This window comes from Antedon mediterranea, chromosome 11 (genome assembly GCF_964355755.1).
Source record: "Antedon mediterranea chromosome 11, ecAntMedi1.1, whole genome shotgun sequence".
Classification (NCBI taxonomy): domain Eukaryota; kingdom Metazoa; phylum Echinodermata; class Crinoidea; order Comatulida; family Antedonidae; genus Antedon; species Antedon mediterranea.
The window spans coordinates 676,568-689,622 of record NC_092680.1 but is presented as its reverse complement, the minus strand read 5'-3'; the positions used below and the strand labels follow the sequence as shown (position 1 = coordinate 689,622).

General features: G+C 33.1%; 1 protein-coding gene across 1 annotated transcript; it reads right to left on the bottom strand.

Moving 5' to 3' along the window:
• Window positions 1-1,557: 1,557 nt before the first annotated feature.
• Window positions 1,558-10,877, bottom strand: LOC140063002 (uncharacterized). The gene is made up of 5 exons (XM_072109430.1): window positions 10,678-10,877; window positions 8,533-8,655; window positions 7,170-7,262; window positions 6,830-7,042; window positions 1,558-1,874 (listed from the first exon to the last, which is right to left on the bottom strand). The coding sequence occupies exons 1-5, from the start codon at window positions 10,751-10,753 to the stop codon at window positions 1,558-1,560; spliced, it is 822 nt and encodes a 273-aa protein (XP_071965531.1). The 5' UTR covers window positions 10,754-10,877.
• Window positions 10,878-13,055: the final 2,178 nt, after the last annotated feature.

Sequence of the window (13,055 nt, the reverse complement as noted above, 5' to 3'; positions counted from 1 at the left end):
ACTCACGAAACAAGCCTGTAGAGACCAAACTGTAGTTTTTACTTCTTTTCCAGACTTAACGTATATTTTAGGTCTACTTTATCGTATTGAGCACTTTTTAGACGGTCAAATTGAACCGAACAAATGTAATCGTCAATACAATACAATGTAATGTATTGTATTGACGATGGAAGCTATAAGCCTTATTTAAAGGAAAACAACAAACCACGCTATGTTCATTGCAAAAGTAATCATCCAGCATCAATAATTAAGAACATCTCTGAAGGCATAAACAAAAGATTATCAAACATTTCTTTGAATGAAACTGTTTTCAATGAATCAAAGAAACCGTACCAAGAAGCCTTGTATGAAAGTGGATACGACCACAATCTGAAGTACAACCCGACCAATACCAGCGCACAAAATAACGTGAAGAAGACAAGGAAAAGAAATATCATCTGGTTCAACCCGCCTTACAGTGCCAACGTGAAAACCAAAATAGGGCACGAGTTCTTAAAGACTGTAGATGAATGTTTTCCACATAACCATGAGCAAGAAAAATATTTAATAGAAACTAAATTAAAATCAGCTATAGTTGTATGCCTAATATAGGGTCTGTAATATCGGCCCACAACAAAAATGTATTACGTAATGATATGCCCTGTGATAACATCAAGCAATGCAACTGTCGAAATGAATGCCCATTAAATGGGAAATGCCTAACCAGTGGTGTTGTTTATCAGGCTACAGTAACAACAAATGATGATGATAAAGTTGAAACATATGTCGGACTAACCGAAAACACATTTAAATGCAGATATAACGCACACAATAGTTCATTCCGTAATGTTAAATACAAAAACAGCACAACACTTAGCCATTACATCTGGAAGCTAAAAGATGATAACATAAAGTATAACATTAAATGGCGAATAATAAAGAAGTGTAAACCATATTCCAATGTTAACAAACGGTGTAATCTATGCTTACAAGAGAAGTATTATATTATATGCAAGCCTGAAACCAGCTCACTTAACCAAAGGAACGAATTAGTCAGTGCATGTAGACATAGGAGAAAGTTTCTACTAAAGTATCAGTAATTTAGATAATAAGAATTTGGTTAACAATAGACTGTCCAGGAAATAGAGATGTGTTGTACTTGCTAATTAGCATACTATTGTTCACATAAACAGTTTGCCTTAAGACTTCATTATAGCTTTTTGTATTCACTTGTGACTATCATTCAGAGCCAAGCACCTGAAGATTGAGTTCATACTCATGAAACAGCCTGTAGTGCAATAAAATGTTCAGTTGGTAATTTACTAGCGTCTTTCATTTATTTATATATATTTATATGTTTACGATATAGTATTTTTATATTTTTGTCTATGTTCGATGTTTATTCGTATTTTTTTTTAAATCTTGTTATCACACTTGTATTTTTGTATTCAAGACATTTATATTTATAATTGTTTGAGCTTGTCAACGAAACGAATTTCCTTTTGGACCAATACATTTCTGTATTCTGTATTAATACCAACGCATTTAAGTTTAATTAAATAGTTAAATATAAGTTTATTACATACCATTATCATAGACCAAATGAAAACAGCTGCCAATAGAAACCTGACCACCATCAGCACACTTTTCTTTAGATAGACCAATGATGTATATCAAAGCAGTGCCTAGAAGGTTGTATATGCTGTTACAGCTAACTGATGATGATTCGTCGGCTCCAGGTTGCGCCTCATCGGGACTAGCAGTAGTCGCCGCATCCGCCGCATACATATTACAGTTAGTATCTTGTGGATAGGTGTCATTGACGCAATAATTAGTAGACAGGTCCGTAGGTATGATGGTTTCCGGAGGAGGCGTAGTGGGGGTTGGAGAATGCCCTTGGCAAATAATAATATAATGAAATATTATAAAAAATAGATTTAAGGAAATTGTTTATTTTGTTAAACGACAATCTGTGCAAAATAACTTAAACATTTCATGTCGGCGTCCACTCAGATCATAGCCTTTATCGTAACGTTCAGAATGTACCGTCGACTCTTCCATACGTGCGTGAAGAGGTTGATGCCCTTTGTATTCGTGTGAAACAACGATAAGGATGGTTAAGTCAACTTTAGGAAATCAAAGATTCATATAATGATTCTAGGATAACGTAGAATTTCTGCGTATTCGTTAATTAAAGCTGATTTAGGCAGGAAACAGGCTTTAGAATCACCCCCCCCCCCCCCCTCCCAAACAACAGCAACCCCCTCACCCACCTAAAATTTAACAGCCATGTCTTTTTTAATTAAAGCTTATATAATACCATACCGATTTAAAATTGGATAAACTATTATTATATACAACGCGACATAATATAGAAAGAGGCACACAATATATAACATATACAAGGTAGGCCTATGGACAATTTAAATATTTACGATAATTTAAGTTAAAAGTTTCAATTGAAACGAGGCGTAGGCTGGTTGCTGTCTGGAGGTGCGAACATTGTTAATTCGGGACTATAAAAACTGAAAAAAAAATACTTTTGAAGAATAGAGCTGCTGGGTGTCCGAAAATTGCACTTTTACATTGATATATGAAACGAAATTATAAGTCTACAGGACCAGACCAATATGGGTGGTGTGAAGCTAAGAAAATGTTGCTAGGTCCCTGGTTGAATTATACTTCGAAATATGAAACAGAATACCATGGTTGGGGCTGGATTAAGAAAATTGTGCAAAATAGAGCTGTAGGTCCCCGGAAAATGTACTTATTATACTAATAATTATTATTACTAGATGGTACGCGAGCGAAGCGAGCGTACCATCTAGTGTAAAGTAATTTGGATAACGTCATAGTGAAAGAACTGACACGTGCTGCCTGAGAAATAACGTACCCAAAATAACTCGTACCTATTCCCAACTTGGCTAACTCGTACCTCAATCAACTCGTACCCACACCAACTCGTACATGCCTCATTTTTAAGCCTAAATTTTAACGGTAACATGCACTGTATTTTCATGTATGATTTAAGCCGTAGGCCGCTTCTTCATGTTACAATATTAGTACGAAAACGTACACAGTAATCAGTTTTAATAATACTCTAGTATTTCAAATGACCTACTTCTGATTAATAATGGAATGATCCAAATGACCTTCCAACCAATCATTAATGAGTTTTAGTTCCATTCTGGAACTAGAAAACCCAGATATTGATATCTGAGTTTTCTAGATCTAGAAAAGTCAGATAAATGAGTTTTCTAGAACTAGAAAACTCAGATATATCTGAGATCTGAGTTTTTTAGATCTGAGTTTTCTAGAAACCCATTATTTTTAACACATATTTTCGCGCCGCGGCTCTAGCCAGCTATGTCCCAGGAGGACACATTCATTAATAAGCTGTTTCATAGCGGTAGCTTTAGTATCTAAGGCTGACAGTTTTGTGAATTTGGAAACTCGACTATAATTTATAGGTAGCTGCTGGACCCAAAAAACGTCTGGGAGAAGAGAGTCTATATGAAAGCCTTGGCTGATAATACAGTATTATTGAGATGTAGACGGAAATCTGTAAAATCTTGATCAATAAATAATAACTTCGTTTTTGCTGTCAACCAGGCCGGTATTATAATAAGTCACTGTCAAATAATCATTCGATAATGGTCAAAACTTTATTTTGGCTCTGTCAACATAAAGGGAGGTATTTACAATGACTTTCTTTGACTGTCAATCTAGGCCAATATGTTATAATAATACGCCGTCAGATATTAAATCATTGAAACAGTCCTCGTAAATTTTTTGTTGGTTATCAGATGCCGTGGGGGGTCCAATCAATTATCGTCAGAAGGTGAACAATCAGTCTAGGTAGCAGCAGCAGATTATTAGGAACGCCTGCTCCATTAATTAATCCAGAAAAAGGTTTGTACATTATCTATTTGTTTATTAGCCTTCTCCTAACACAATTATACTTTCTTTAAAAAAAAAGGTTTTATAAGTGGTTTCAACCTTTATGATAGTAATGTCACAGTTCTGTGTCTGGACGCAAGTTCATAGACCTACTAGTTATATTATTCATATTAACTGAGTGATACTTACTCTTAATTTACCGTAAAGTTAAGTTTTAATGAAATATATAATATAAATTGGCTTCGTAACAATTAATTAGTTTTGAAAAGGTATAGTTTTTTGGTGATAGGTGAAAATGACATGTAACTTCGTAATCAATTTATTTTTTTTGTATAAAGGCCCAATTACACTATGACGATAACGACGGACGATAAATATATAGCATGCATTTTTTTTACATAAACCAAAAGAAATTAGAAAGGTTTTCGTTCTAGACCTATAGGATAATCATTTATGCTGTCTTTGATAAAAATAATGTTTTTCAAATTCCAATCAAATGACGTCATGATAAATAAAAACAATAACATCGCTGTATTGTCACGATATTATTGGTCTTACTAATCATGACGTCAAAGGAATTGTTTATATTTCTATTTTTTTTTATTAAAAATGCACATGTGTCTATTTATCGTCGATCGTTATCGTCCTAGTGTATGGGCCTTATGCTGTAAATGTTCAATTAATTGATCATTCCGATTTTATTAGTTGGACTCTTGCACAGTTGCTGTCTAATCGTTGTTGTGTAATATCATTTCGAACCATATTAAAATCATAAAGACTTCATATTCCTTAACATGTGACTGTGCATGGAAGTCTGGTCTACACAAACTCGGCCCCGGGCCTGAAAGTGTTGGTGAATTCATAATTATACTTAATATTATATTTATATATATATATATATATATATATATATATATATATATATATATATATATATATATATATAATTATATTATTATACAATTGAAAGCAAAACCCGTTGAATCTCAAATCATTAGGACTAGAAATTTGGCTTATCAATCAAATAAATACTTTCGTTCAAAATGAAACTCCAACCTCTCTAATCAAAAGATTGAACTCGAAAACGGACCGTTTTTTTTAATTGGGTATGTTGAAACATTTCAATATTCATTTAAAAAAGTACATTACTTATTGTATTGATTAGTGGCTATAGAGGCGTAAAAACCCTCGGTCAATATCATGTAAAATGCACTGTGGAAGGGTCATTATTAAGACTGCAAAATTGGGCTTATCAACAAATAAATACTTTCGTTCAAAATGTAAAATCAAGGCTGAAAAATTGGGCTTATCAACAACAAAATATTTTATTATTAGACGCGATAACATCAAGGATAATCAGTATAATTATTAATATAGCCACTGTTACTAGTTTTATTCTACATGCTAAAGTAAATAAAAATCCACTAGAAAACAAGCAAGTCTGAATGTTATGCTTATTAGCCATGTTATGTTTGTTACTGTAGGCCTATGATTGTTTGCAATGTCCACATATTATTTCCGTGGGCATATCCATAGTGTATCACTCACAAAAAAGACGTGTGAGGTTCTTTCTTTATATTTTGAAGAATAATTTGTGTTACAGGTTGACACAAGAGTCAAATGCTCAAGATATCGGCTAACGCCATGGGACCCTTGGCTTATCAATGAACACCCGATTCTGCTACTGTCCACAGGTGCTATCTGTAAAACTATAGAATAAATGAATAATAAATACAGTACTACTTTCGTTCAATTGAAATCGGAATCTGACCGTTTCATTAAATTGGGTGTGATCAGGCCTAAACATATAATAATTTATTAAAAAGGTACAATAAAAACAAATGCATCAGAGGCGTAAAGAACCCACGGTCAATATCATGTAAAATGTATATGGTATAAGCACTGTGGAAGGGGTCATTATTATTAAACTGGAAAATTCGGCTTATCAACAAATAAATACTTTCGTTTAAAATGTAAAATAAGACTGCAAAATTGGGCTTATCAACAAATAAATACTTTCGTTCAAAATGTAAAATAAGACTGCACAATTGGGCTTATCAACAAATAAAATACTTTTTTTTTTCAAAATGTAAAATTAAGACTGGAAAATTGGGCTTATAACCAAATAAATACTTCCGTTCAAAATGTAAGAAAACATTTTTTAAATATAATCCTTAAGCTCTGTCTATACTATCAAACTAAATATGATGTGCCCATATTATATAGACATGACGATGTCATATCACTACGATAATCGGGCATATCACTACCATATTTGGGCACATCACACTTTTTTTGTTAAACTAGTTGGGACAGTGTAGACACAGAACTATGTGATCGAAACATAAGTCGGAATTGGACTGACGCGATTGATTTAATTGGGTATTTGTATTAATGTAATGATTCATTAAAAACTATAATACCGATACGCGTTTGGTATTGATCAATGGTGCAAAAAACCCTGAGAAATAATGTTATAACGCGATTTGGTGATAGCTTAGCAATAATACAACCCATATACTATTATTATAAATACCTATTACAAATCCATTCATATAACTTTTCATCGCGAACCGAAAATGTATAAATGTTATTCTACAGACAGTAATTATATATTCAAAAGCCATATTATTATTATTATCAATACCTAAATGCGATATTAATAACCACATACATTATTCCCAATACAAGTTTGTGCGTTTAATTCTAGAAAGAAACGACTGTGCTGACTGGCCAATGACATAAATCACAAGTAAAGTCCCAATTGTTCACTTGCGTTTTGATTGGCCGACCTATTATATTAGATTAATAAAGACTGTTCTTACAACTGTCCAGTAAAAAAGTTACGCGGCGTTTTTTGTAAGAAATATTTCTTGTTACTGTTGATACACTGTGTATCCTCAGTAGTATATTTGTGGACCAAGAGTTCCAGAAATTTATCGGGTGATACCTGCATAAATCTGTACTTCACAAAGAGTAAGAGGTTTCCTTCTGGGAAGATAAACACTAACGTACTGCCCTGTGATTGGTTGGTTACATATAATTTCGATTGGATTTGAACCAATCACAGATGTTGTAATAGTAGCTCCACATTGTGCATTTCCAGTAAAAGGTGATACTTTGTTATTACCGACACGAATCTCAGCACCTTCCAGTCTATCACCTAGTTTGAGAAGATACATATAAATGTACAGGAAATATCTATTCTTGGATGTTCGGCATACTTAACTTATATAACCATACAATTGATTTTTATTATATTTTTAGTTTAATGTTGTTTTTAAACTTACCACAGCAGTCTTGTCTATTATATATATCAATCTTTGAGATAGTCTGCCGTGATCTTAAATCAACATACCACCACGAATTGTTTAATGCTTCAGCTGAGAAAAGATGCAATTATTGAATATAAACTATGCATTATTAAGATAAGACAATGCATATTATTCTCAACACATTATCATTATCACCAGAATCATCAGTAGTAGTAGCACCAGCAGCATCACCTATGGAACGCTGATACTCTCTTTCATTATGCTCTTATACTGTACTCTACTATGTTATTATACACACTCCTAATGCTCTTTTTTATTCTCCTATATAAGCAAATCTTAGATTAGATTTGATCTTAGATCAATAATTTACAATAAAGGGCATGGTCAACGAAAATAACAGTATATTTTGTCCAAAATGGTCCGATATTGACTGCATTCAGTACAGTTTTTCAAATTCATGAGCAGGAGCTTGGTGCAATGTATGGTATGTCAATCCTATGCTTTTTTGGAGGTCACTTTATTCCTTTACTTATTCCATAGATTAAATCATGTGCATTGCTTATAACCATACGTCGTCTTTATTAAAAAAAGTCTTGGCCTACATAATAATCGCCACTATATACAAACTATGAGACATGCACTCGGCCTAATCTTCCTCACTAATTACTACCAATCCTTTGTAACCAGGTTTTAAAAGAATGTTGACACAAATCTTTACTGCAACATGTACAAGATATAGAAATACATATTCCTGCTCCGATCGGTATGTTGGAATCTTGATATCTTCATTCGCCTGAACTGAAAAGGAGCAGCTTTGCGGTATAGGCTACGGTTACTTAAGAAAAATGTTATTATAGAACAAAAACGGTCTTAAGCTCTGTCTACACTATCAAACTTTATGTGACAAAAAAAGTGTGATATGCCCATATTATGGACATGATAGTGTCATATCACTACAAAGCTTTTGAGAAATAAAACCTGTATAATGAAAGGGTATGATGTTACACCGCAGAGAAAAAGATACTACCGACGTTGCATAATCATCAGCATCCGCAGCATCAGCATACGCATCATAATTATCATCATCAGAATCAGTATACGCATCATTATCAACATCATCACCATTATCATCACCATCTCTATTATCATCACCATCCCCATCATCAGAATTAGTATACGCATCGTCATCATCAGCAGTATCATCACCATCACTATCATCAGCATCAGTACACGCATCATCAAAATTATCAGGATCAGAATCATCATCACCAGTATCATCATCACCTTCACCATCATCAGCATCAATATGCGCATCATCACTATCACATTATTTCATAAACATATATTATGATATAAAAAGTGACTGTTATAGCACTACCGGTATGGCTACACGTATTTTCCTCAAAATCCCCATCTGTGTTTCCATCGATGGCTCTACCAGCAACTGCCCCAGAACTATGTGTAGAACTCTGTTTTGCTTCTATGAAAGTTGCTCTTAATCCTAAATTAAAGAATAAATTAAATACGAATGCAAAATGTATTATTATTGTTGTTTGTTGATGTTTGTTTTTATTATTATTGTTAATATTATCATCATCATAATTATCATCATCATCATTATCTATATATTATTGCTACTACGTTTTTTCGCGTATTTTACGCATCTACTCCAAAACCACTGAACGGTACGTGCTCACATTTGGCAAACTGATGTTTATTGAAGGGCCGCACATGTGATAGACTATGCCACTTTCCTGAATTTTAAGGACTAGATTGGTACGCTCGCTTCGCTCGCGTACCATCTAGTTCGTGCCCACAGATGGTTCTCGAATACATAGTAATTTCAGCGTTAAAAAACTGGCGACTTCAAATGTACATGCAGGAAAATAATACATGTTGTTTACAGGAACGAATAAATAGACACGGTGATTTATGTACTCAACTAAAATTAGCACCCTGTGAATTACTTCCGAAAGAGAAACTTGTCAAAAAATAAGACCAATTGTTTTGAAACAAACTGAATTTGTGGTTTGTATGCAACATGAGGGATGAAGGATGGGGAACAGGATGGGTGCAAAGACGAACAATTTCTAAATATATTCTTCCATTTAGTAACGAAATAGTAATTGTTTTCCTGTTTTACAAATAATATACCACTAAACCATGGAGGTATTTATACCTCCATGACTAAACACAGTAAAACATTGCTATTTAATACTTTGTTGAAACTGTCACCGTATAGTCGATTGAAATAGTACAGTACATGTAACGATACATCACTAATACGACGTTTATATTTTTTTGTAGAGTAATTACATTATTAATTAATATAAACGTTCAGAAGGAACTGTCAGTAATAAAGTAAACACCTCTATTAGGGGAAAATCGTAAATTCGCTTTAATCGTCAATAAATAATTATCTAACTCAACTTAATTAGTAGGTCTAATGGTTTTCAATTGTTTCTTAGAGCCAATTCATACTTAAGTTGGTTTCTAACCACCAAAGTTGTTCTGCGTTTAGGGCATGTGATCCTTTGTACTGTTAGGCCTGTCATCTACTGGCCTTACAACGCTACGGTACTCATGCCAGTGATGGGGGGGGGGGGGTGTTGTGGGTGGCGGTTTGACTGCAATAATAAACATGATTATTTAATAGACGGCGACTGGAAAGGCTAGATCATTATTCGTTAAAAAAAACCTATATCCAACCTCTGCAGCACAGATTGGATAAAATGGATCGAATTTCGGTTATGACTGTACAGTACTTGTCTTTACGACGCCTGAGAGAATAGACACTTGTGGAACAGAGATTGGAATGTCCCATTTATCGCAGATCAAAACAGTTGTATAAATGTATATTAAATCTATCAAAATAGTATTTTTTTAAAGAAAATCGGCCTGTCTTCAACATTATGATGCTGTACTCGAGCTGTTCAACCGGTTTTCAGCTATTAAAAATAATTATCGTAGGAGGAGATAGGAAAATGCGAAGTTAAAGCATCCTCCTATTATTGTGTGCGGGTATTTTTCCATGGACATTCATTAGACAGTGTATACCACGATTGGAAAACACCCCTATTTGGGGCAAATCGTTGAACCTAAATTCGTTTTAATCGTCAATAACTAATTACCTAACTAAATTTAATTAGTAAACAGGGTTACATCAGATGGTTAAAACTAGTACCGAAAGTATGAACCAACTTTATATACCATCCAGTAAAAATTCTAGAAATAAATTTATTGAATTTTGCCCGTACGTAAATTTATATATAGATACTAATATACGAAATATATAAGAAATAATATAATATGATAACGAAATTTATTTTTAAGTATCAAAGACCAAAGAAAATTGTACATTTTTTTTGTATCTTTCATTTTTGAATTAGGCCTATAAACAATTATAATGGTATCTGAATTGTCAAAAATACATAGACTTGGTTAATTCATAATCCATTTTCTCATTTCTGCTCTTACTAGAACCGCAGAACGACAACATAAATTAGAAATAGAAACAGCATACCTGAGCCACCACCTTTTTGGCTTCTGCAATAAGATGCAACGAAAAGAACCAAAATTGCATATTTCCGCACATCCATTTTTGCTTTGACGTAAATTTCAAATTATCAGCAGAACGAATGAGACATGCTTTAGTTCAGCATCAATAGACAAGTGTATCGTACCAACATTGTGTCAAAATGAAGATAGCTTACTGTCATACGCTTCCCTTATCTTGTTTCTCTCTTTTCATTGTATCTCAATGTATTAATTAAATAACCGTATTATATTTACACGGTATATTTTAATTTTTTTTTATTATGTTGCTTAACTTTGTATTATTCATGCTGCTCCAAACATCCTAAGGCAATAATAATAACTAATAATAATAATAACTAATAATAATAATAACTAATTAGTAATATGATTATACAATACAAGTAAACAAAGACATTCATATTACAATGTACATACAAAAACATGATTGACAGAATTAGTACCAATTGTCTTGAATGAATAGAAAGTATAAAGAATACATCAAACGCGTGCGAGGTTAATTTTAGGTGTATATTAATATTATAAATAAAGATGATGAGGTTGATATTATTTCAGAACGATCATGAATATGTTTTACACAATACCTTGTTGAGGATGCACGTGTCTTTACCATGGTCACCATCAGATCAAAACACTCTATAAGACAATGACGCTCTTCCTATTTATTTTATAAATATAATTTTTAATAATGGCATTATGTGCTATATCGGTTGATGACATTTGCTTATTAATGTTTTAACAAATAAATAACGATAAAATTGACATCGATATTGTTAATGTCAAATTGTGTCAGGTAGTAGGCTTATGCATAGCTTTCATGAGACGAACGATGTTTGTTTCTCAGTAGATTCAGACAGATAATGGACCATTAAAGGAAAAACCCGTGGGCAAAATTACTTTGTAGTTTAACTCTGCCCTGATAAACTTTGAATAGAGTGATCTATCCACAATCCACGACATGCTCTGAGACCCGGGAGTCGCTCAAAATCCGACGGAAGCCGAGAACAGGTACACAAACAATTCGAAAAAACACCATAGGAACATCAACATTTATTTATTGTTTTTTAATTTTTAATTTTTGTTTTTTTGAGAAATTGAAATCCGATTAATCTTTTTCCTCAAAGTTAATCCCTTGTTCATCAAACAATAATAAGGAATTGTTGATAATATAAATGTTCTATCTAATCATTCTGAATGACAGATAAAAATTTCACAGCATTGTAAAAAAGTAAATAGTCATTGAAATTGAGATTATATCAATCAATGAATTCATTTATGCAAATATCGAGGAACAATAGTATATAAGAATATGAATCAAAATAAAAGTATAGGACAAATAATGCATAAATTATATACAACAGTCAGATGGTAACATGACATGACATGACATGACATGACATGACATGACATGATATGACATGACATGACATGACATGACATGATAAGATATTTTAATAGGACAAGTAAAGCAGACAAAATATACAAGTGCCTTCATTAACTTAAGCTACAATGAAGGATTGAAAAAAAAACATCATGATCTGTTTAATAAATAAATAGATTAGGTTAGCGCCCTCAATAGCTTGTTTACAAAAAAGACCACAGTAGTAGGCCTACTACTAGTAAACTCCTCCTTTAAGACACTCCTATTAGGGGACATTTTTTTGGGTCCCAAATGAAAGATATCAAAAAACAAATTTTGCCTTATTTCACTCTGTAATCAATGCTTGGGTGGGGCGTTTATTACCCAGCAGGTAGTTTTTAATGCGTCGTTTATTATCTAGTGGGTTTTTAGTAGAGTTATTCGACGACGGAGGTTTGAGGGAGACTTTAATTGTTGGATGGAGGTGTATGCTAATGGTCCAGGTCCAATCCAATAAACGTTCCCTATCTTACGAAAAACTACAACCCAACAAGTGGTAAAATACAGTACAAATGTATCAAAATGGAAATAGATCATGGAAGTCTAATTCTACTTTGAATAGAATAGAATGTGATGACAGTGTAGCTGTAGCGTTTGGCATAATTATTTTTTTCTATTAAACGAATATTGTGTAACTTTCATTGGAAACCATCAGCTTCCGAAAACGCTTTACCATGCTGATACTAAATTGTCAAATAAGAATTTAGATACATTACTGTAATAAAATAAATTTCGTACAAAAGGCAATGAAACTGATTTCAAAAGGAACAAAAGGGAACTTCCCTACTGTCGAAGGTTACGTAAACTCAGTCAGGCGTACAGCTTACCAACGCATAGCAACATACCGCCGATTAGGGGGAAGAGTACGAAAGAAAACTACTGGATAGTTGTCCATATATAAATATTGATTTAAATGCAATCAGTCA

Coding starts and splice junctions, on each gene's coding strand:
- LOC140063002 (XM_072109430.1), bottom strand. CDS start 10,753: ATGGATGTGCGGAAATATGCAATTTTGGTTCTTTTCGTTGCATCTTAT. Junction 7,263..8,532: donor AAATACGTGTAGCCATACCG/GTAGTGCTATAA, acceptor ATCTTTTCTCAG/CTGAAGCATTAAACAATTCG. Junction 7,043..7,169: donor TAATAGACAAGACTGCTGTG/GTAAGTTTAAAA, acceptor TTCTCAAACTAG/GTGATAGACTGGAAGGTGCT.